Below are 25,719 nucleotides of genomic sequence, written 5' to 3'. Positions count from 1 at the left end.
AGAACCACCCAACAAGACCCTGTGTATCCAGATCCCCGTGCATCTGGCTCCCCCACTGAGCCGCTCGCACCCAGATTGCCCAACACAGAACCTTCTCAACCCACACCAAGCACCTCCACACTTGGATCCTGCCTTGCTGAGCCTGCCTGCCCACATCTGGTGCACCTGGTACGCAGGGGTGGGGAATGTTTCTGGGGCAGGCCCAGTCCTTGCGCTGTGTCAGGTTTGGGAGCAGCCTCACCACTGAGTCCATGTCCAGGGTTGGGGGAGCTGCACAGTGATCTCCCACCTCTGTGCAGGCAGTGGCCTTTGCTCCCCAGTGCCATGCAGGAGCCTCCACATTTATATGACAAATAAAATATGCAGAATTATAAAATACTGTGTGCAAAATTTTTAATTTTTTGATGCAGAATGCCCTCAGGAGTAGCAGTTGCGCTGCTTGTTACCCCCTAATGCTGGCCCTGGCTTTTATATGCAGAAAAATGGTTGTGGCACAGGTGGGCCCCAGAGTTTTTTTTTATAGCATGTTGGGGGGCCTCAGAAAGAGAAAGGTTGAGAACCCCTGCTTCAGAGGACAGTGAACTTTGACTCTACAATATGTATGTGAAATACTTCCAGCTGCAGCTTTTCCCCATGAGAAAAAAACAACACTAGTACAGCAAACGACTGTAAAATTGGCAGGAGTGGGAGGCACTCTCCGTTTAGTTTGTCAGGAGAGGGATTGAGTGTACAGTACACACCTCCCTCGTGGAAAAAGACAAAATCAGTTGATGGCCCAAATATTTTAGCTCTCATTCTGGCAAAACTACTGTTGACGTTTAATCCATTTGTCTGAGTAAAGGCAAGAGGATCAGGTGCTGCGTTTGCTAAATTGGGCTTTCGCTAGAGGGGAGACAGCCCCTTCTTGCTGCCTTGCCCAGATGACTCGGTAAACCACATAAGGAGGCAAGATGGCAATGGTTTGTGACAGTTATGTAAATCTTCAAATTTTGTGGCATTTTAGGGTTTCTAACTGATTTCTAGAGAGCAGTATGTCAAGAAATGAGGCAAAGCAGCTCCAGGCTAAGTGCTGTGTATAAAATATTCTTCACTGGTTCAGTGATAGTTCAGCTTTGAACAAAGATGATGTAATGGGTTCTGCTGCAAGCACTGCTGATCATGTAGTACCTACACTGTCATTGGCTTCACACAGATAGCACTGTACTGCTCCGCTTCTGCATCCCGGGAGCTAGTATGCATCGGCAGTACAGTTGAATTATTGCCAGTGTGACTTTGTCTCCTCTATGGCTGCTATTCCCTTCCGCTTGATAATACTGTACATACATACTGGGTGTGCATATGCACCTACCCAGAACAATTGAATTACCCTTTCTTTTTCAACACAGGATCACAAACGTGAAAGCTTGTGGCCATCCGTTCAGGCATTGGATGCTGTTTTATCTTCTGTTCTACGATTGGGAGAGGGAAGGCAGGTTGCTATTAGCAACTACTTGCTCATTTAAATATAAGTGAATTGCACAGGTTTTTCGTGGATTCTTTGTGGATTGCTCACTTCCATCCAGTACTGAGATCTTAAAATTGAGATTATGGCATATCCAGAATAATTGCACAAATGAATCTTTTTAAGGGGGGGAAAAAAAATCTGTTCAATAAAAAACACTTCCATGGTGTAACTTGTTTAACTATGCCTTTTAAGTATCTTTAATAGATTCATGTGTCTCACTGAATCTAGCTAGCGTGTATGTAAAGCTAGCTGCAGACTATTCCTGCCTCTTCTTGCCCCAGTAAAAAGGGTTTCAGCATATTGTCATGCTGAATAAACAAAAGAAATGTCTCTCTTTTACTTCCTACCATTTCTCCCTTCTGCATGCACTCTAATCTAACTTGGACTACCACAAAATCTAGAGTAACTTTAACTAATTTCTGGTATTTAAGATTATTGCATTCAAGGATCATTAAAAGGGAAAAGTCAATGTATTTGCATGCAAAGCTCCTTGCTTGATCATACAGGACTACTTGTGTTAAAGTTGTTCAACATAAATTTTGTGGCTGGCTGCTAGATGGGAAAATAATATAGTTTGTTTATATTGAGATACAAGTTAGTATTAATTTAGCTTGATCACAAATACAGCATAAAATTTTATGGCCTAAGAAGACTGCATGTAACACTACAATGCTGTGTGAATGCTGGTTGGTCAACTCCCTCAGACCTGATTGATTTTAACTTAATCTTAGCAGATAAATTGACATACCAAAGAGCCATGGAATTGTGTATACTATTGGTGAAACTAGAAAGAAACTTACCAGGCATCACATACCTAGCGACAAATAAAGTTAAGAGATAGTAAGACCCAAAGACTGCACCTTGGTGGGAAGCCCAGCACAATCACGTGCCTCAGTTGCTGTGTAGGGAAACATACTGGATCTCCTAATAGTGTATGGAACCAAAGCAGAACTTAAGACAGAGGTTACTCTATCAATTCGATGTCCAGCTGAATAGAACTTGCCATGGCTGCTGAGCACAAGGGGGGGAGTAGAATTCAAGTCTCTGCTTGTTTGGGGTGTTAATCTTCAGTTGGTCATCTTTCTTTGTTCTCCTTTTTTCTTTTTGCCCATAGCCATAAATGCAGGCTCATGCCTCAACTCTTCTGCTTTTAGCTGGCAGCAACCACAAAAACAGAACAAAACACCCTTTTCTTGAGTAATGCAACAGCCTAGTCAAGGGGTAGGATTTTCTGCTGTTCCTGGGATGGGATAGGTAACTATACATGATCTCATTGCACATTAAAAAATCATAGCAGATCATCAGCAAGAGTAGTAAAATTGAGCTTTCAAGAAAAAACATTATGGTGCTGTGGCTGTGCCCCAGGGAATCCTTTTCTTTGTATACCTGCCCAGTAACTACAGCCAGATGGGAGAGTCCATTTTTCTAGGCTTCACAAAGACTTAGGGATGATAACAAATCTTGAGTCAACACAAAACTTGACCCTAATGTTGTGGTGTTAATAGTTTCTAAAACAATATATTGGTTTGCTTGGTCCTTAAAATAGTTTTTTTTTCTGCATTAATAAGCAGTACTGGAAATCCATTCTGTCACTATAACATTTTAACTGTTCACTTTTACTTGACCTATATATACGTAAATTATGTAATTAAGCACTATAGAAGAATCTTTCAAGGTATAGGAAAGTTAATGCTGCATTCTTGTGGGAAGATGTTGGGTATACTGTACCTTAAGTATTAGGCAACAGCCACCTAAAACTGCCAGCTTAAGTGTTACTGATGGTTGTGCGTCAAACATCAGAATTGCTTGTGGCATACAAGATGCTCTTACGTACCAGCACCTTTCAGGTTCTAAAACTAAATAAAAGTAATGTCTTCAAGCTCATAAACCATACCATCAATGGTATTAGCACCTCTAAACTAAATGTCTGCAGTACTAGCCAAGAGAAGAAATATGGAGCTGGAGATAAGAACAATATGGTGAACAACAGCACATAAAATGCCTATTGGTTCATGAATGAAGCAGTAAGTTGATGCTTTAGACAGTGTTAAAGGGTGAAATAATATTTTTCAGATAAAATTAGGTGACTTAACGGCAGGAACGGAAGAAAGACACCAATGGACATATAAGTTTAAAAATCCAACCTACTGAATATCAGGGAAGCAGTATAGGTCACCCTTGATATTAATTTTGCATTTATAAACAGTTTAACGTCCACTATTCTATAAACATCAGTTGTATGTGTTATAAGCACTTTAGTGGAAGGTATTGTAAATGGTTGTAAGCCAGGGTGGTAAGCTACCAATTACTTGTTACCCATGAATTGACCTTTAAACTTTAAGTGGACCCTTAATATAAAGTGTTACCACTGTATTAAACTCAAAAGTTTGTTCACAATAGATCCAGTCAGGGGGGTTATTTTCATTTACATTTCAGGTTGTTCCCTCTTCTCCCCTCCCCAGCAACTATTAATTAGCCTGTCCACCTGGTCATTCACCCCTTCTAGTACTGCTTGTGTCTCATTCAACTGTTATGGCTCATTATCAAATCAGTTTGTAAGCATTTTGGAACAGGGACTGTTGTTCTGGTTTGTACAATGTCTCAAATATGTTTTAAAATCACTCCTGAGCACTTAAGAACAGCTGTCATAAGAGCAACCATTTTTCTGCCTCAGTCCCTCACATCTATCATGCTCTTTCTCCTTTGGCTCTAAATATTTTGGTGCGTTAATTATCCTACGGTTTCTGAAACAAGATAAAACTTGAATACCTTAAATTCATTGTTACTTTGAGGTTTACAAGGCAACGTATCACATTGCTTCAATGTACTATTGGAGTCGTGCAAATTGTTTGCAGCCGTTGTGTGGTGTCTTTGAGTTCTCCTCCCCATCTCACAGTTGGCACTAGTAAGGGAACAGGGCATTTTATACCGTCCGTAACAACTGAATCACAAAACAGATAGTGTGCATTTGTACTGAGCACTCTGTTGTTTTTTTGCTAAGAACTAAAAAACTGGCAATAAATTCCATTCTCTATTGTGTTGAAGTAATTCCAGGCTGTCAGTTCTAATTTACATGCAAGTCTGTGAGTCACATGCAGCCCTGTAGTCTCTCAAATAAAGTAGTTCAGGATATTCCTTCCAGTTTGTGGGGGTGCATGGGGTAGATGAGTGGAAGGGAAGTAAGGTATCCGGAGCAGCAATCATGATGAGCCGTTGAAGGTTTGATGATGTAATGTCTTGTGACGGGTGAGTTGTCAAGCCTGAGCAGAGCTGATTTAGTCAAAAGCACAACTGCCTCAGTGCTCTTGAAGTCTCCTAAAAGTTGAGGATAGCATTTTAATGTTAACTTACAGGCTTTTGCCTAAAAAAACAAAAACAAAGAACCACCTCTCTTAATTTGACCAGTGTGACTGGTGAAATTAAATGTAGAGGTGGGTTTTGGATTACATTGTTCTCTTCTCATTCCACTGTAACTACACACGTTAGAAAACCTATAGGTGGCTAACATTAAACAGTCTAACTTTGAATATGTAATCAAACACCACTACGTGGATACTAAGGTACATAATGTTTGGTATGTTGTACTGCTTGTTGAATGTCCTTACACAATATTCAGAGGCTGAGTGAACCGAACAGGATGACACTTTGTGTGTGTTTTTTTGGCAAAGAGGTATAACAATGACATTTGTTTTTAAAGATGACCTGTTAGTCATACTTAAAATTGTCATGGTGTCCTCTGAGCTGGGGGATCACCAACACATCCATTATAAATTGCTCTTTCCAAAGGGTGGATAATGCTGGTTCCTTTAGACCAGTGGTTCCCAAACTTGTTCCGTCGCTTGTGCAGGGAAAGCCCCTGGCGGGCTGGGCCGGTTTGTTTACCTGCCGCGTCCGCAGGTTCGGCCGATCGCGGCTCCCCGTGGCCGCGGTTCGCTGCTCCAGGCCAATGGGAGCTGCTGGAAGTGGCGCGGGCCGAGGGACGTACTGGCCGCCGCTTCCAGCAACTCCCATTGGCCTGGGGCAGCGAACCGTGGCCACTGGGAGCCGCGATCGGCCGAACCTGCGGACGCGACAGGTAAACAAACCGGCCCAGCCCGCCAGGGGCTTTCCATGAACGGCGGAACAAGTTTGGGAACCAGTGCTTTAGACTGAAACTTGGGGGGGGAACTGGTAAAATTGCATCCCTTAGTAAATACCCTTGAAATCTGCCTTTGAACTTTGCTGAAGTTCCAAAGATTGGGTTACTTCTATATTACCTGAACTGATACATTATAGGCAATGTCTAGAACCCTGCTAAAAGAGAGAGATTAAGATAACTAGGGCAGTTGGGAAGCTAGGGGTGACCACTATATATTGCAGTAAAAAGGGTTGCTGGAACACTTTGTAAACTCAAGAACACAACCATGAGACTTTCTAGATATACCTACAGTAAAATGAGACTAATGGCTTCTAGTCCTGAGAAACATGGCAACTACTGTCCACATTTTCATAGTTTTCTTGTTCATTATTACAGCTTTTTACTTTTTGAATTCCGACACTGTTGCCAAATATTCACTGGTTTCAGACACTATACATGAGTCCATAACACCATTTTCCAGCCTGCACTTCACAACTCTCACTAATACCCGCCGATTGCTGACTGTTTGAGCCCTGAGTCCAAGTCTGCAAGAGCCTTGAGACGGAATTAAATTATCCTAGAAATTCTTTATCCAGGTCAGAGTTACGGCATGGAAAATCTTGCGGTGCCACTGCCTGCTGGTTTTGTAGCTAGTTAACAAACATCTCCCAAGCAGTCACTGTGGTATATTTCACAAGCACTGCATTAATTAAACTCAGAATCAAATGACCACTTCAGTTGTGCTTGAAATAACTTTTTCATGGAATAAAAGGCCATTTAGGTATTCGCCTTGGTGTATTTGCACATCGCTATTGAAAAACACCAGTGAAATCCAGCACAATGGAATATAGTGGCTAAGTGGGAGAATGATACCCTTTTATTGTCACGTAAAAGAAATGAGAAGAGGGGACATGTGAAAAGAGCCGGAGCTTTGTAGTGAAATATCCTCAGATAGCAAGCAAATTTTTATATAATAAAATGGGTTGTCAGGAAGGTGGGAGGGCTGTGATCAAAGCGCTCTGCTTGGTCTATGGAGGGAACAGAGTAATGAAGCGGTGTGGACCATGACTAGGAGTCAGTGAATTTCATTACTCTTGATTCGCCTGCCCCTTTTTAGTCTTTCAACAGGCAACTGGAAATTAGTTTCTCCCCAAGATGTAACTTTCTGGTGAGTCACTTTGGTTGCATCACATAACTTTACTAATGGCACTTAACATTATGTATTTTATCAAAAATTGCAGAATATACACAACTGAACCATAGGTGTTAAGTTCTGGTGGTCAGTGTGTCACTTTGTTTCTACAGTTTCTATTTGCGACCATTTGCAGAACAAAAGTTGAAGGAAATGAAAACTAAAGTTAGAGCAATTTGCTTCTCTTTGCTCACTGCATCAGGGGAATTGCCTTTAGAGATGAGAATTTCACTAGGCTGTCTCATTGAGCACACTGAAGTAGGCTTGCCCCAGCTTGTGATCCCACTTCACCACCCTCTGAAGTGAGAATTCAGCTTTCTAGTTTAACGTACCTTTGAGAGAGCTAACGAGATAAGCTTTAAATGTTCTCAACCTAATTGTTTGAGGCTTCTTCTGATTTAAAAAATAAAATCTGTTCTTCAAGCTTCTTGAAAGGCTTTAAAAATATATTGCCTCTACAAAGGAGATGCCTTTTATAGATGGCCACTTTCTGTCAGTAATTTCTTTTGTTACCTTGGAGAAGGAGCACACCTATTAGATCAGACTTAGAATCAAATACGTATTTTAGGTTTCTTACCAAACTTATTTTAGACCCCATTAAATTATATGGAAATTTCCTTTAATTCACCAAATGGCCATCGTTGTCTTAATGGTTTCAGGTCTGATATGAGACTTCTTCACGTCCATGTAAATCTGAAATTCCACAGCCTGTTCTGGTGGAAAAAGAAGACCGTGTGAGAACTGGGAAATAGGACTCTCTCACCTGGGGAATGAAGCTTTCTTCCCAAAGTTTCGCCCACACTCAGTATAGACCTTATTCACCTGTAGGTTTATTAATATATTTAATTTCTTTTTTTCCTCTGTTACTAAAGAACTCACTTCTGTTTGTTGGGTAATCTAGATATAGGTTAGGGAAACAAATTGAGTAATGTTTTATAACCTCACTGGAATATTGTCCAGGTGAATTTAACTGGTCCATATTTAGCAATAGACATACCTCTTCATAGGGAATAATTTTGCTTTTGGAATTATGTAATAGTATGTAGACAAAGATTTGTTGAAAAAGTACAGAAAGACCATTCTGGAAATCATAGTTCAAGTTTAAGGTGCTTGCACTCATTACTGTTCTTGCTGGGGAGTACAGGTGAGTTGAAAGGAAAACTACAAGCTTAACTTGTTTTTCTCTTTATCTATTGACCAATTATTACTTGAAATTTCAAACTGAAGCTTGTCTTTGGGCCAGACTAGTTTGCCTCTGCTTATGCAACTTGTGTGTAGCTGTGAAAATGGCAGACGTTTGTCTGCTCCGTGGTTCATGTGCAGCAGCAGGGTGACCTCATCCTGCTTATGCACTGATCTGGAAGCAGACAGGCAGGCTTCCCTCTCTTCTTAAGAAAGTGCATGGGAGAATTGAACACCACTAGATGTAAATGTTGTGTTCCATATGAAGTGGTCTTCCACACATTGTGAATGATAGTTAACAGTAATAAGTCTTATACGTTCTTTACACAAATATGTAAATTGTGTTATATACAGCAAATACCAAATAACTGTATGTGGTTCTCTTCTGCCCCCTCCCCCAGTCTGTACTTTTTTTTGAGTCATGGCTGTCCCTAAGCCTATGCTCCTACCAGAGTAACGTTGCCCTCTTTACCTCCCTGACTATGGGGGGCCGGGGGGCAAGGGAGGAACAACACTGCAGTGTCCCTGCAAGCCTCGCTACACCCCAAACCTCAGCTTTTCTTTCTGGTTGTACAGCCCCTTCTTCCGTGTATGTTGCTTTTCTCCCATCAGCTCTCCAAACCACTGAGAAACTTACTTGCTAGTGCCCCCTCCCAGTCAGAGATTGAGCCCTCCCCACATTACCCACGCAGGTATGTTGTGCTGTTTGCGGAAATCAGCCTGAAGCTAACACACCTGTTTTAGCACAGAAGCCCATCAGTGCTGGGGCCAGTGATGAAACAGGGGTGCCATTGTGCTTACTAGCTTGTACAGTCATGCTTGTGCAACTAAATATGGTGTGCATCATTGGATATTTTTGTAAGGTGTCTTCAAAGTATGCAAAATGAGCTTTACTCTCCTTTAAAGGGAGAGTCTTTTTAAGGGAATTTATATAGTGTCATCCTCTTCTCTCCGTCTTCCCCCACACTCAGTATTGCAATAACAGCTAAAACTTGTTTCCCAACGTAGCTTAGTTGATAATGGGGTATACACAATTACACTGTATATGTGGTTAGTCACTGAATGTCATCAGAGGCAATGCGTGGTGGGAGCATGCGGGGTCATGTGAGCCCCAGAATTGCTTGGCTTGTACTGAGAATGCTCACATGAACTGAGCATGCTCAATAACACCTGCTGAAGCCGCTGCCCTCACTCTGCCCCCCACTGTCCATGTAGTGTGTTCATGGGATTAACACAGTTACCTTCTTCTCTGTCTCTAAAGGAGATCATAGATTTAGAGATTTTGACCAGATTAACGTCTTTAAATTTGTCATAAAAGATTTGTGGGCTGCCACAGACCAGTGTGGTTTCTTGCTACTCCTTAAAGGTGGCGCTCTGACTGTCTGCAATTCATAGGCTTCAAGAAACCATGTAACGTACAGCATAAAACTTCAGTATTCATAAGAGTATGACACTCATGCAGAACATGGCAGTGTTCCCAAGCAGTGGATCCCTTTTTCTATTGATTTCCTAAGATGATAATTGTGATTCTTGCTTGTTTGCAAGGCGTCTGCCCTGAAATTTTGTGATGCCAGCTAGCTTCCAGATTTGCAAAATAGAAGTGTAGAGTAGCAAATGAAAGTGACAGGATTTAGATTTCTACAGTGTAAGAGAAAGTAGTAGTACACACCAGGGTGGATAAAAATCAATGATTTAAAAAAAAAATCCGATTTTTTTTATTAGTTTTTTATTGAAATCGGATTGTTTTGATAAAATGCTTTTTGAGGAAAAACCCTATCTAAAGATAGTTTTAATTAAGATACATTATAGCTCAAAGATATCTCATCATGGAATAGGGATTATAAATTCTAATTCTATAGTATGACACAATATATTCATGTAATGTTTAAGAAAATTTTTGTAAATGAGTTCCAATAGTTCATGGATCAGGGACCCAATCTTATGGGGCTCCAGGGGCTTCTGTATAGATTATTTAGGTTAATCTTTCTATCTACCCAGTGGGACTCAGTGCTCAGTCTGGAAGATACCATCAGAGATGCTTCGTTTTGCCGTTCTCAAACTGTGGATTTGTGTCTCCAGAGATAACATGCTAGTTAACAGTAAAAATGTTTTAAAATAAATAATATATAGAGGTGAGAAATAACAGACCTCAATCCTATTGCCCTTCTGCAAATTTGTGTACACAGATTCAATCGCTTACCTCTCTCTAAAAGTGTAAAGTTTCAAAAAGTTCAATGAATAGAAGATTGTTGGCGGTGGAATAGATCTGGACAAGGAGAAGAAGTCTGGAGATAAATGTGATAAGGGAGGGACAGGCAGTAGAAACAAAAGTGAAAGTGTTTGAGCAGCATATTCCAGAAGTCTTTCTGAGCATAGCCTTCATTGATTTGAGATCTACCATACCATTCTCTCACTAGAAGGGAAGACCTATAATGGCAGCAGGCCGTAAAAGAGACCCAGTTTGGGAATAAGAACCATTCAAGAAATGTATGCTTGCTGCTGATGTTTTAAAGAAAGGCACACCACTGAACTGGTGGAAGTCACTTAAGCACTTGGATTCAGAGACTGTTGAAATGGTAATCTCACTTCTAACAGCAGTAGCTTCTTCTGCCAGTGTAGAAAGAATATTTTCTTCCTTTGGACTAATTCATTCCAAATTGAGAAATGGTTTGGGACCTGAAAAAGCAGGAAAGCTTGTTTTTCTTTTCCAGATTATGAACAAACAGGAAAATGAAGGTGAAGACGACTGAGTTAGCTGCAGAAGCCAATATTTTAAAAAAGGAGTATCCGATGAAGTCAGCTGTAGCTCATGAAAGCTTATTCTCAAAGAAATTTGTTAGTCTCTAAGGTGCCACAAGTCCTCCTTTTCTTTTTGCGAATACAGACTAACACGGCTGCTACTCTGAAACCAATATTTTAAGTTTCTCATGTTGACCTGGCTGACATAGTCACTTTAATTTTTGTTTTTATTTTAAAAATATTTCGTTTAACTATTTTAGTTCAAAACAGTTTTAACAAAAACAAACCTGATTTTAAAAAAGTTGAGTGTTTGTTGAAGAAAAGAATCCAGAATACATAACATTATTTTAGTTAAATAAAACAATTTAAATGTTTGTCTGGTGGGGATCTCCTCCTAATACAGCATGGCAAGAAAATCCTCCAAATATTAATGATTAACATGTTGAATTGGAGATAGTTCACCGCCCAATGACTTCATAAATATCTGCTTCAATTACCCTTGCTAAATGAAATAACCAAACAATCATTCATTTTCTGATATAGCTGTAAAACTAATCGGAAAAGTTTTCAAAATAAATCACTTTAAAAATGTATAGTGAGTGCCTTCTAAAAATGAAACGTACATCGGTCTCTGAGTTGTGAAGAATACGTGTTAAGGTTATAACAACCAACAAGAATGCACTTTTATGTAGAAATCCATGATTAAATCAAGTCTTCCTGACTAGTGATTTCAATCATGATTTAAATCAATTTGATTTTAATCAAATCCACCCTGGTACACACTGCTTACCTATTCTTTTTAGGTTTCAGAGTAACAGCCATGTTAGTCTGTATTCGCAAAAAGAAAAGGAGTACTTGTGGCACCTTAGAGACTAACCAATTTATTTGAGCATAAGCTTTCGTGAGCTACAGCTCACTTCATCGGATACATACTGTGGAAAGTGTAGAAGATCTTATTATATACACACAAAGCATGAAAAAATACCTCCTCCCACCCCACTCTCCTGCTGGTAATAGCTTATCTAAAGTGACCACTCTCCTTACAATGTGTATGATAATCGAGGTGGGCCATTTCCAACACAAATCCAGGGTTTAACAAGAACGTCGGGGGGGGGGGGTAGGAAAAAACAAGGGGAAATAGTGGTTTATCTGCCCTTTGGTGGGCATTTTTCTCCAAGTGATCTAAAGGTACACATAACCTACATTTTAAGTAATGGGCGGGCTGGCTCTATCTGTGCTAAGTTTTCCAGTGTTGTCATAGGGTTGTACAAAATCCTTAGCACAGCAAGTAGTCTCTTAATCATCAATTAAACATCTCTCAAATGTCCTTCAGTAATTGCAAGGTGTGTGGCACTTGATTATTTGCTTTATGTACTCAGAGTTCCTTCAATTCCATACCATCTCAGTATTTTGATACCATAGTGGTGATAGGGGGCCTGAGAAGTTCAAGCAACAGTTGTTTTCCCCCTACACTGATATTCAAATATTAGAATTTTTTTCTGAGTGTTTACCAAATTCTATAAAATGTAAAGTTTATTAGTATGACTTGTAGTAAAGCAAGAGGAAGAGGACCTTACTGAATTCCACCATCCTTTAGACCCAGATAGCCATCTAAATTCTCTGACTACATGACTTACATAAAATGTAACAAAAACCAGGGACCTACTAGTTAACAGTAACTGACAAAAAAAAGAAATGTGAAATGGCAAATTGGTGTTAAAACTAAATAGTAAACTGCACAATTATTTGAAACGAAAACGCACATTAAATCTTGGTGGTATTGTTTGTATAAAACCAAAAGAAATTATAAATGAAGCTGCTATTTGTTACTCTTTTTCTCTATGTAATTTTAAAATCAGGTATTTGGCAAGCAAGAAATTGCTTTATATTAGCTTTGAGTGGTGAAAAACTGATGTAGAAATAGTGTGCAATGTGTTAAATAGATACTTTATACAGGCAAATATTGTGTTGAATGGCTGCAAATGCTATTGTGTGAGAAATACGATCAGCTTCAGAATTCCAATCATACATTTTTAATTATACATGCTTGAATTAGAAGTCCATTCGTCACTTAAAGCTCTCAGTATAGGTATGTACATATAGAATTGCCTCTACATCTCAAACCTTTGTTTGCTTGAACACTGTGCCACCTTGTGCTTCTCAAAATCCTCTGACTACTGCAGGCACTGCAGTGAAAAACACGGCAGCAGCAACTGCAGACTGGCCTGGTTTGAAAGGATGACATCACCTCCATTAATGTGTGATAAAGACTGCTGGCTCAGAGGTTGCTGAGCTGTGTAGAGATTGGTGCAGATATTTTTGGCACTTCTCTTGAGTACATTCAATGACTTGCTTCAATAAGTCTTACTAAACCTACAAATCATAAGTGCTTTGTAGTACAATTAACCTTAAAACAGATAATGTGCTGCTTTATTTATTGGCATATTAACTCCCCCATGGAGTTAAAAAGAGCACATGCTCTTTCCTTTCTTCCAGCACCCTCTCACCCAAATATAACCCCTGCTGTCTTTTGCCTTCAGTAAATTCACCATTGTAGAACAGGCACAGAAATAGGCCTTCAAGGGGACAGAAACATGAAACTCGTACTCCATGAGCCTTTAAGGGCACATTCAGCTGCAGTGAGTAAGTCTCGGAGGCCCCAGTTTAGCAAGGTGCCTAATCTAGTGCCTAACCTCACTAGCTACTCATTGAAGTCAGTGGGATTATACACATTTTTAGGTATCTAGTGGAATTGGAGCCTAAGGCAGACTCTAACATACAGAACTAGCCCTATACAATAAGATTATTTCTGCATGAATTTCTATCAGATAAAACAACATTTTTCATCTTAACCTTAATAAAATCAGCATCTTAATTGGTCCAGTGTGGCGGATGAGGGAGTGGTATACAAAACCCTCAGCAGGTTTAGGGTCGATAACTCAGAGTATTACCAAAGAACTCAGTCTCTTGGAAGAGAGGCTGCAGAGTACGGTCACCTTTCTAGAGCTGGTGGTCATCGTGCTATGGCAGAATAAATGCCTTTACAAACATGCTGGCAGACTTGTTCTTTTCATCTAAAGCTGCTGGCCTTATTCCTGTCCCCATAGAGGCACAGCTGCCGCAGGGGGAGCTAGGATATATCAACAAAAAGTTGCTACGTAGATTACTACGAAACATGAGTGGCTCCCTTGAGCAGCTGCAACCTGCGGGACCTGTGATGCTCAAACAGGGATCTAAAACTTCAAACCATGCCCCCACATTAGTTTGGATGTGGAACAGCTATGTAATCTAGGAATGATGACCTGTAACTTATCGATACCATGTGTGATCTGAATAGTGAGAATTGCTCTATGGCTATAATGGCTTATTGGGCTGTAATTCGAATGTTTTGGTTAACTTTTAACGGTGGGCTATCAGAAGAACAAGGAGGAGAGCAACACAACAGCTCTAGATAAGCAGCCTCCTGACAAATTTGGGGGCAGTTACAAAACCCTGGCCAAATAATTAGTGGTGAAGTGTGCTATTTCCCGGCTCCAGTCCAGAGCAATGCAGCTCTTTTGCCAAGGCTGGGAGCCTGGAGATCAAAGCGATTCTTAACAGTTAAGACTTGGGGGCAGGGCGGGGGGATTGTCAATGAATTCTTCCTGTGGGTGGCAACTGATGTAATCACAGACAGGTCATGCAGGAGTGTCTGAAGTAGAGACCTTCCCAAGCTTCCAGGAGGGGACAGTAGGCCTTAGGGAAGACAGGCCTCAGTATTGTTTTTGGTTTAAGATCTCTCTCTGAAATGTGTTGAAACTAATTAAAAATACATGGCATTAAGAAGGCTGCGTGGTCACTGGATGCCACTGGCCATAGCTCTCGCGGAGAAGAAATGCATATACTGAACCCTGAACCTAAGGCACGCCTCCTTAGGTAATCACAGTGTCCAGGGACTGCAGCCTAACTCCCAGTCTTGATTCCATTCTGAGATGAAGGTTTGAGAAAGAGACAAGAAAGGGCCAGAGGTCCAGTCACAGTTAGCAGGGAACAACCAGCAGAAACTCATTGGAGCAGAGGCAACGTCAAAGCCACCTTCCCTCACTTGGGACGAATTACCACTGGGGAGTGGGGGGCAAGAATGAGCTTGTGTAAAGCGCTATGTGAGTTGCACTATTTTGCCTTCTGGAGGATTCAAGGTCCTAGGGGGTCTCGTATGTCTCATTTTTAAATCTGCATAAAATCTTGCCATTAAAATGTGGAATGTGGCTAAAAACTGGATGAATTTGGTTTTTAAAAGAATCCTTTTTGAAAAGAGACAATTGAAAATTTATGAATTATGATTTAGTCGGAGTGATGTTCCACCCATGGAGTACCACCTGTTTTGTTGACTTAACAGATTCTGCAAATGAGAAACTCGTTTTATCTTGTTTGCAGGTATTTCCCGAAGAGATTGCCGGTAAGGAAGCATTAATGATGCACTTTAACAAAAATTTCTCTTAGCAAGATAGAGCAGAGGTGGGCAAACTACGGCCCGCGGGACTGTCCTGCCCGGCCCTTAAGCTCCCAGCCGGGGAGGCTAGCCCCCGGCCCCTCGCCCGCTGCCTCAGCTCACCGCACTGCCAGTGCGGCTGCGAGCTCCTGCTGGGCAGCGCGACTGCCAGTCCTGCTACTCTGAGTAGCATGGTAAGGGGGCGGGGAGTGGCGGGGTTGGATAAGGGGCAGAGGGTCCCCGGGGGCAGTCAGGGGACGGGGAACGGGGGGGTTGGATAGGTGTGGGAGTCCCGGTGGGCCTGTCAGGGGGTGGGGGTGTGGGTAGGGGCCGGGGCAGTCAGAAAGGGAGCAAGCGGGGTTGGATAAGAGGCATGGTCCCAGGGGGATGGTTAGGGGTGGGGGGTCCTGGAATGGGACGGTCAGGGGACCGGAGGTGGGGGGGGGGTTGGATGGGTCAGGGTTCTGAGGGGGGCAGTCAGGGGGCGGGAAGTGGGAGGGGTTAGAGAGGGGGCAGGACCAGGCTGTTTGGGGAGTCACAGCCTTCCCTACCCGGCCCTCCATACCGTTTCGCACCCTGATGTGGCCCTTGGGGCAAAAAGTTTGCCCACCCTGAGATAGAGTACTCTAAGCACTATGTATGTGGTTGACTGGAAGAAGAAAAGGGGGACAGAAGAAGGATACACACCGAGTTCTGGCTGCTGGACATGGGGTGGCATTCCTTTGAATGCTGGACATTTACAAAGGGGTTTAGGATGAACCATTCAAGAGACTTAAAATGTCACTCGCTCTCCATGACGTGAATGCTTTTTTCCCCATCTAAACATGCAGGAACTTGGAGTATGTCTGTGCTGCAGCTGGGAGCATGCTTCTCAGCTCAGGCAGACAGTTTCACAGTACCTCCGCTCGAGCTAGTGCATTAAAAGCAGCAATGTAGCTAGGGGTAGCAAAGGTAGCTTGGACTTGCTTGAATACAAACCCACCCATACCCCCTGGGTACATACTCGAACAGCTACCCTGAGCTGCCACTTATGCTACCCCAGCTGCACTGCTATTTTTAGTGCACTAGTTTGAGCCAAGCTAATGTGTTTACGTACGTGAACTAGGAAAAGCACTCCCAGCTGCAGTGCTCGTTCTAGTCCAGTGCTGAAAGTTTTTCTAATTTGGTGGTGTCACGGAGTGTGGGGGAGTCCAGGCCCTGCACCCCTCTTCCTGGGATTCACTGAGACTCTCAGCCAGCCAGTAAAACAGAAGGTTTATTGGACAACAGGAACACAGTCCAAAACAGAGCTTGTGGGTACACCCAGGACCCCTCAGTGAAGTCCTTCTGGGGGAGCAGGGAGCTTAGACCCCAGCCCTGGGGTTCCCTGTGTTCCTCCACCCAGCCCCAAACTGAAACTAAACCCACCCAGCAGGTTCCCTGCTGCAGCCTCCATCCACATTCCTGGGCAGAGGTGTCACCTCCCCCTCCCCCTCCCCCTCCTGGCTCAGGTGACAGGCTCTCAGGTCTCCCGTCCCCAGGGCACATTCCCAGGTCAACACTCCCCCCTCCCTGCTGCGTCACATCGTCACATCTCTCCCCCCTTCGAGACTGAACTGAGCGGGGTCACTGTGACCAGTGACCTGGGGAAGTTCGGGGCCCCCTCTCCGGGACAGCGCATCCGCTATCAGGTTGGCACTTCCCTTCACATGGACCACGTCCATGTCGTAATCCTGCAGGAGCAGGCTCCACCTCAGGAGCTTGGCGTTGGCTCCTTTCATCTGGTGCAGCCAGGTCAGGGGAGAGTGGTCGGTGTACACGGTGAAGTGTCGCCCGAAGAGATAGGGCTCTAGTTTCTTGAGGGCCCACACCATGGCCAGGCACTCCTTCTCGATGGCCGCGTAGTGTTGCTCCCGGGGTAGCAACTTCTTGCTCAGGTACACGATGGGGTGTCTCTCCCCCTTTTCATCCTCCTGCATTAACACCGCCCCCAGTCCCGTGTCGGAGGCGTCGGTGAACACCACAAAGGGCTTGTCAAAGTCTGGGTTTGCTAGAACTGGGCCACTGACCAGAGCCTCCTTCAGCGCCCGGAAAGCCTCCTGGCACTGCTCGGTCCAGACCACCTTGTCTGGCTTCCCCTTCTTGCATAGCTCAGTGATGGGGGTGGCTATGGCGCTAAAGTGGGGCACAAATCTTCGGTAGTATCCTGCCATCCCAATAAAGGCTTGGACCTGCTTTTTGGTGTGGGGAGCGGGCCAGTCTCTGATCACCTCCACCTTGGCCGGTTCCGGCTTTAGGCGGCCGCTCCCCACCCGATGGCCCAGGTAAGATACTTCAGCCATCCCCACCTTGCACTTCTCCGCTTTGACAGTCAGCCCAGCCCCCTGGAGTCGGTCCAGCACTTGTCTAACCTGGGACACATGGTCCTCCCAGGTCTGGCTAAAGACACAGATGTCGTCAATATACGCCACGGCATAACTCTCCATCCCCCTCAGGAGCTGGTCCACCAGGCGCTGGAAGGTGGCCGGCGCTCCCTTGAGGCCGAAAGGCAGGGTCAGAAACTCATAGAGCCCCAGAGGGGTGATAAAGGCCGATTTCAGCCGGGCATCTGCATCCAGCGGCACTTGCCAGTAGCCCTTTGTAAGGTCCATGGTGGTAAGGTACCGAGCTCCTCCCAGCTTGTCTAGGAGCTCGTCCGGCCTGGGCATGGGGTAGGCATCCGATACAGTGATGGCATTGAGCTTCCGATAGTCCACACAGAACCGGACTGACCCATCCTTTTTGGGGACCAGCACCACCGGCGAGGCCCAAGGGCTGGCCGATGGCTGGATCACCCCCAAAGCCAGCATGTCCCGGACCTCTCTTTCCAGGTCCTGAGCAGTTTTCCCTGTGACTCGGAAGGGGGAGCATCTTATCGGCGGGTGCGACCCTGTCTGCACCCGGTGGACAGTCAGATTAGTGCGTCCAGGCTGGTTGGAAAACAGCTGTCGGTACGGATGCAGCACCCCCCTGACCTCAGCTTGCTGGGCAGGGGTGAGCTGATCCGAGAGGGGGATTGTTTCCAGGGGGGAACCAGCTCTGGTCCCAGGGAATAGATCTACTAAAGGGTCATCTCCCTGCTCCTCCCACTGACCACACACAGCTAACACCACATTCCCCCTGGCATAATATGGCTTCATCATATTCACATGGTACACCCGGCGGTGGTGGGCCCGGTTTGACAGCTCCACCACATAGTTTACCTCATTGAGCTGCTTGACGACCTTGAACGGGCCCTCCCAGGCGGCCTGTAGTTTGTTCTTTCTCACGGGGATGAGAACCATCACCTGATCCCCGGTGGCGTAGGCACGGGCCCGCGCCGTGCGGTCATACCAGACCTTCTGCTTCCTCTGGGCTCTGGCCAGATTCTCCCTGGCCAAGCCCATGAGTTCAGCCAGTCTCTCTCGGAAGGTCAGGACATACTCCACCACTGACTCTCCATCGGGAGTGGCCTTCCCCTCCCACTCGTCTCTCATCAGGTCCAGGGGGCCCCTCACCTCCTTCCATATAACAGTTCGAAAGGCGAAAATCCGGTAGACTCCTGGGGCACCTCCCTGTACGCGAACAGCAGGTGAGGTAAGTACTTGTCCCAATCCTGCGGGTGCTGGTTCATAAAGGTTTTCAGCATCATCTTTAGCGTCCCGTTAAACCTCTCCACCAGCCCATTGGACTGGGGGTGATACGCTGAGGCCCAGTCATGCCGGACCCCACATTTCTCCCACAAGCACCGGAGCAGGGCCGACATGAAGTTGGAGCCTTGGTCTGTCAAGACTTCCCTGGGGAACCCCACTCGGCTGAAAATGGTCAGGAGCGCATCTGCCACGGTGTCTGCTTCAATGGAAGCTAAGGGCACTGCCTCGGGGTAGCGGGTGGCGAAATCTACCACCACCAGAATGTATTTCTTCCCCGACCGGGTCGTCTTGCTGAGAGGCCCCACGATGTCCATGGCCACCTTCTGGAAAGGCTCCTCTATGATGGGCAAAGGTCTCAACGCCGCTTTCCCCTTGTCCCGGGCCTTCCCCACCCTCTGACAGGGGTCACAGGATCGGCAATACTGCCGGACGGTGGTAAAGACCCCGGGCCAGTAAAAGTTCTGTAGCAACCTCTGCCGGGTGCGCCGGATTCCCTGGTGCCCTGCGAGGGGGATGTCATGGGCCAGGGACAGGAGCTTGCGGCGGTACTTCTGGGGGACCACCAGCTGCCTCCTGACCCCACAGGACTCCCCTTCCCCTGGGGGAGCCCATTCTCGGTACAGGAACCCCTTCTCCCACAGGAACCTCTCCTGGCAGCCTCTCCTCATGGTCCGTCCCTCACTGAGGTCGGCCAGGTCCCTGAGCTTCTGCAAGGAGGGATCTTTCCTCAACTCGGCCTGGAACTCAGCGGCTGGGGAAGGGATGGGGCCCGGTTCCCCCTCCGTGGCCCGGTCTGAGGCCGCAGCCTCTCTGAGCCGTGCCCCTCGGCGCTCCCTCCCCACCCGAGTAGGGTCTCGCGCCTCCAGTGTGGTACCCTCCCCAGGGTCAGGTCGCAGTGCCCCTCGCCGGCTCTGGCTACGGGTCACAACCAGGGCGGTCTGGGGGTCGCTTGGCCAGTCCTCTAGGTCTCCCCCCATCAAAACTTCAGTGGGCAAATGGTGGTGTACCCCCACATCCTTGGGGCCCTCCTTGGTCCCCCATTTCAGGTGTACCCTTGCCACGGGCACCTTAAATGGGGTCCCGCCCACCCCCGTCAGGGTCAGGTAGGTGTTGGGCACCACCCGATCTGGGGCCACCACCTCGGGCCGGGCCAGCGTCACCTCCGCGCCCGTATCCCAGTATCCATTGACCTTCCTCCCATCCACCTCCAGGGGAACAAGGCACTCTCTCCGGAGGGACAGCCCCGCACCCACCCTGTAAACCGAGCACCCTGAGTCCAGAGCCTCCAGCCCTCTGGCGGGGCTGGCTGGGGGTACTCTTCCCTCCTGAGCAGGTGGCAAACTGGTAGCCCCCCTTTCCTGGGTCGCCTGCCCCTCGTCCAGCTGAGTCCCTACCCAGTTAACCCTGGGTAGGTTGGGTCTGCTCAGTTTGTCCCTGAGCCCGGGGCACTGGGCCCGTACGTGGCCTCTCTGGCCACAGTGATAGCAGCTCAGGTCACGTTGGTCCCCTCGAACGGGTCGGAGGGGCCCGACACCAGGCGTTCCCCTTTGGAGGGGGTTCTCCCTATTTCCCCGCTGGGAGGCCCCATGGTGACTCTCTCTCTGCATCGGGGGGGGCCTGTTCTTTTGGGACTCCTCCCGGCTACCCCCTGACCGACTGTTCACAAACTCGTCGGCCAGCTGCCCTGCATGCTGGGGGTTCGCGAGCTTTTTGTCCACCAGCCACAGCCTCAGGTCGGAAGGGCACTGTTCATACAGGTGCTCCAGTACAAACAGGTCAAGCAGGTCCTCTTTAGTTTGGGCCCCCGCTGTCCACTTGCGGGCATATCCCTGCATCCTGTTGACCAGTTGTAGGTAGGTGACCTCAGGCGTTTTACGCTGACTCCGGAACCTTCTCCGGTACATCTCGGGGGTCAGCCCAAACTCACGGAGCAGGGCCTGTTTGAACAGTTCATAGTCCCCTGCCTCTGCCCCTGTCATCCGGCTGTAGACCTCCACGGCTTTGGGGTCCAGTAAGGGGGTGAGGAACTGGAGCCTGTCTGCAGGGTCAACCCTGTGCAGCTCGCAGGCATTCTCAAAGGCCGTCAGGAAGCTATCTATGTCCTCCCCCTCCTTCCGCTGGGCCAGGAAGCACTTATCAAAGCTCCTTGCAGTCTTGGGTCCCCCCTCACTCACCGCAGCCGGGGCCCCACTGCTCCTCAGCCTGGCCAGCTCCAGTTCATGCTGTCTTTGTTTCTCCTTCTCCTGCTGCTCATGTTGACGTTCCCTCTCCTTCTCCTGACGTTCCCTCTCCTTCTCCTCCTGCTCATGTTGACGTTGTTTCTCCTTCTCCTCCTGCTCATGTTGACGTTGTTTCTCCTCATGTTGACGTTGTTTTTCATGATCCTCCAGCTCCCTCATTTTCCTCTCCCTCTCCCATTCCAGCCGCATCCGCTCCAGGGATGGGGAGCTCCGCTGGGAGGATCCCCTGCTGGCTGCTGGGGTCAGGGGGCCCTCGGTATTCGCTGGGCTTCCCACAACCCCTCCCCCAGGCATAGGTAGGAAGGGTCTCGGGGTGTCCTGGGCAGCAGTCTGACCCCTCCCAGCCTGGTCAGGCCCCAGGGCCCACGCTGCGTCCGCCGGGCGGCTTCCCTCAGGGACAGGGATCGGGTCATCCAAGCGATCCCTCTCCTCCAGCTGGGCAATCAGCTGTTCCTTGGTGGACCTCCCGACGCGCAGCCCCCTCTGCCTGCACAGCTCCACCAGGTCGCTCTTAAGGCGTTTAGCGTACATCTCCCTGCTGGCCACTCGCAGGCCGGGCAGCTGTCCACGGTTTCCAGGAAAAGCCCCTAGTGTGCCAGTCCTTCTTGAGGTCACCACCTCTTTGCCAGGGTCGAGCTGCAGACTCCTCCGCCCCTGGGACCGCTCGCTGCAATCCCCCGGGGGACCCTGTTACTGCAAAAGTCCTTCTCTCTGGTCACACACTCCCAGGGGTTAACCGCCCCCTGAAACCGTCTCTCTCTGAATCTTCAGCACGCCTGGTCCCCGTCAATCCCCCTTCGTTTTACTGTTCCCCAGTCACTTACTGCAGGAAGCGCCGTTCACGGGGTGCAGTAGATCCCACCGCTGCCACCAGTTGTCACGGAGTGTGGGGGAGTCCAGGCCCTGCACCCCTCTTCCTGGGATTCACTGAGACTCTCAGCCAGCCAGTAAAACAGAAGGTTTATTGGACAACAGGAACACAGTCCAAAACAGAGCTTGTGGGTACACCCAGGACCCCTCAGTGAAGTCCTTCTGGGGGAGCAGGGAGCTTAGACCCCAGCCCTGGGGTTCCCTGTGTTCCTCCACCCAGCCCCAAACTGAAACTAAACCCACCCAGCAGGTTCCCTGCTGCAGCCTCCATCCACATTCCTGGGCAGAGGTGTCACCTCCCCCTCCTGGCTCAGGTGACAGGCTCTCAGGTCTCCCGTCCCCAGGGCACATTCCCAGGTCAACACTCCCCCCTCCCTGCTGCGTCACATCGTCACAGGTGGCAACTGTTAAACAAGTCTGTGTTTGATGCTGACTTGCAGCGATTTCTTAAGATATGATTTTTAACTTCTGTGGATATAAATGGAAAATGTAACACCACTGCATAGACTATTCAAGCCTCCCCATCCCTACCCTTTCTGAACAAGAGACTACACAAACCTCTTGACAACTCAGTGATATCCTTATGAAGTTTCTCTGTGGTCTTCTAAGACTTAATGGTACTAGCTTCTAAGTGACAGAATTTATTGCCACGTTAATTGAATTTTTTATTCTGGTAAGCTTTGCAACAATGAATGGAATTCTTCACTGAATGAGGAGGAAGCAGTAAAACTACTTGCTAAAGGCCAGTTGACACCTCTTCGGTGTATTCAGAAATTGCTGGACCTTTGGATCATCTCAAATCTCTTTTTGTGAGCCCTGGCTTGTAAAAGGTGGAGATGAATGAATATTCACTGGGTTTTGCATAGTACTCCTAAGGTTCACACCAGTAGAAGCCAGGACCTAGAAAGGAATCCACATGTAAGACAGCTTTATTTTTGCTTATGGAGGTGTTTTGAAAATGGCGTGTAGGTGACTGAAATTCATTGCTTGCTGCCTTGAAGGATTCATGCCATTAGTTGCATATTAGATCTCTGTTTGCTGGAAGAGGAAGTGAAAGACTGGTATCAGAGCACCATTCAAAGTGAGAGCTTCTAAATTAAGTTGACCTTTCTTTTTATCTGCTTTGAAAATGTTTAACTTCAGTGCTTCATCTTCCATTAAGGGTTGCCTACTGACGTTGTTGGTATGTTACATGTATACACATTTCTCAACTGATCATTCGTGTAGGTAAAATTGTATAGGATAAAAATGGAGTTTACCAAAGATTCTAACTTATTGAGATCTCATTAACAGGGTTAAAAGAACTTAAATAAAGTTGTAGGCTTCAAGATACATTAAATAAGGTAAATGTTTCCTTGTGTATTAGGTAGATGGGATTTGAAAGCCTGCTTACATTGCATATCAAACCGCTGACTTATTTCCTTGTTTCTTATGTGTTCCAGGGTTTCGCAAAAATGATGAAATGAAGGCTATGGAAGTATTACCAATTTTAAAGGAAAAAGTTGCCTATCTTTCAGGTAAAGTCTTACTAACATGCATTGTATTTTTAATTGAAGTGTTTGACAGCCACAGAAAAAAACCCACTAGTTTACATGTCCATAAAATACCAGGTAAGACGATCTACCAGCGTTAAATATTTGTATGTCTCAACACCTGTAAAATAAGAACCATCACACAATTTTTTGCCAATATTTATCCTTGTACAATGACATAAAATTAAAGTATCACTGGCAACTTGTTTCCATAACAGATTACTTGCTTTTTCCACTTCACTCAAAATGCTTTCCCCTGTCTTATGAGCCTTAAGTTTGTTCTCTGCTTGGGAACATGGTAAAATAGGACAAGTATGTTGACCAGTTCATTGGGTCGTGTGTTTGATCTGTAAAGCCTACGTCACAAGTTGATTGAGAGACAAAATTGATGAGCATTGCACTGAGAGAAGCTTGATATCCCCCCCCCCCCCCATTTCTCCAGTATACAATTGGAGTTCAGTGCTGGCTAGTCTACAAACTGGTGGAAGGATTTAAAAGTGTGGTTTAGATTCACAAAGACAACAACTGTTTGGTGTTAACCTGCACACTGATAGGTAACCTTCCTTAAAGGAATGCTGACCGTATCTTTTAATGACATACTCCTGTGAACAAGGCTATGGCTGTGGCTTCATTCTGATTTAAATACTTTAAAAGCTGTTGAGATTAAGAAGCAGCAGTCTCTCTACCCATAATCCGTAAATGACAAATCACTTGCAGAGGACAGTTTCAGCCTTGGTATTACCTTTTTTTTAGGTTAATAGTGTGTTAAAAGTGCAGAAAGGTTTTTATCTATAAATATTCAGGCACACAAGGGTGCCTCAGATTGGGCTAGCGCACCTAACACACTGATGCTGCTGTTTTGCTTTTGAGTGTGTGGGTCATGAGACTTGCAGGCTCTCTCATCAGCTGGGAGGGAAGCTTATTATCAGAGAAATGCTGAGCCTAATTCCAAGGTCACAGAAACACTGCCCCACACAGGAAGGGGATCACTGAATGAATGCCCTTGTTACTGTGAGAGCCACTGTCTCATCTAGTTATGAACACTAGAGTTTGCCAAGAGCTTTAAAACCCAACAAAGCTTTTCAATGAACGTTGGGGAATTTCAGGCCAGCCATTCTAGTTTTCTTGGTTTGCAGTTTTGCTTTCGCTTTACTTGGGGTTCATTGGAAGCACTTGCCCTGGCTTTATTCTATCTGCCTATCTATTCTCCCAATCCCCAAACGTAGCACTTTAGAGCAGTGGTTCCCAAATTTTTTTACCTCGCGACCCCACAGAGCTGGGACGCAGATGGGTAAGGGGGCCGCAACTGGGGTTGGGGGGGGGGGGAAGGAGAGGGGACCCTCAGCTGGGGGCTGACCCTTGGCCAGGGGCCCAGGCCTGCAGCCGGGCATGGGGCTGCAGCTCTGGGGGAGGATTGCTGGGGCTGGTGGCTGGGACCCTGGACCCAGGGCTGGCGGCTTGGGCCAAGAGCGGAGCTGGGTGGCGCTCCCTCCCCGCCCACCTGTGAATGCATCCCCCAGATTGAAGACCTCTGCTTTAGAAGAATGGGGGGAGGGGATGGTGTAACCGATATATCTAACCTGATTTGGCAAACTTATGCTCTCCCTCTCCCCTGTTCTATGTTTTTTTTTTTTTTTTTTCTCAAAATGCATTGCTTCAGTGAAGTCCAATAACTTGAGTCTTCCCCTAATAGGAAGGGTTTTTCTTATATTAAAACCGTGTACATCTGTGGTGCATGCATTAGTTACTGAAGGCTACTTAATGATCTTTGTCACCTGCCATTATTCCCCCAGTGTTCAAGGAAAAATTGTAAGCGCCTGGGAGTAGGGATTAGTCTCTGTCATGTGCCATAAACTTTTATGGCATAGTGTAAATAGAATATTCAGGTGTCACTCTAGTTTAGAGGTGGGCAAACTACGGCCCGCGGGACTGTCCTGCCTGGCCCCTGAGCTCCCGGCCGGGGAGTCTAACCCCCGGCCCCTCCCCCGCTGTCCCACTTTCTTTGCGGCTTGTGCCCGCCCACCTCCCAGGCGTTCCAGTAAGCCTGTCCTGCCACTCTGAGCAGCATGGTAAGGGGGCGGGGAGTTGGATAAGGGGCAGGGGGTCCAAGGGGGTAGTCAGGGGGCGGTTGGATGGGGTGGAGGTTCGGGGGGGGGGTGGTCAGGAGACAGGGAGTGGGGGGGTTGGATGGGGGGGGTCACGGGGACTCGGGGGGTTCTGGG

The 25,719-nt window shown here is 46.5% G+C and overlaps 1 protein-coding gene across 3 annotated transcripts in view; it reads left to right on the top strand.

The window, feature by feature from the left end:
• Positions 1 to 25,719, top strand: part of TRIO (trio Rho guanine nucleotide exchange factor) — a 399,978-nt gene that overhangs the window by 108,042 nt on the left and 266,217 nt on the right. For all 3 annotated transcript variants that reach the window (XM_074945021.1, XM_074945022.1, XM_074945023.1), the window contains exon 2: positions 23,408 to 23,482. In XM_074945021.1, coding sequence (XP_074801122.1) covers positions 23,408 to 23,482 — 75 coding nt within the window. The remainder of the gene's footprint in view (positions 1 to 23,407; positions 23,483 to 25,719) is intronic.

Source organism: Natator depressus, chromosome 2, assembly GCF_965152275.1.
Source record: "Natator depressus isolate rNatDep1 chromosome 2, rNatDep2.hap1, whole genome shotgun sequence".
Classification (NCBI taxonomy): domain Eukaryota; kingdom Metazoa; phylum Chordata; order Testudines; family Cheloniidae; genus Natator; species Natator depressus.
This window is presented reverse-complemented; position numbering and strand designations above follow the sequence as displayed.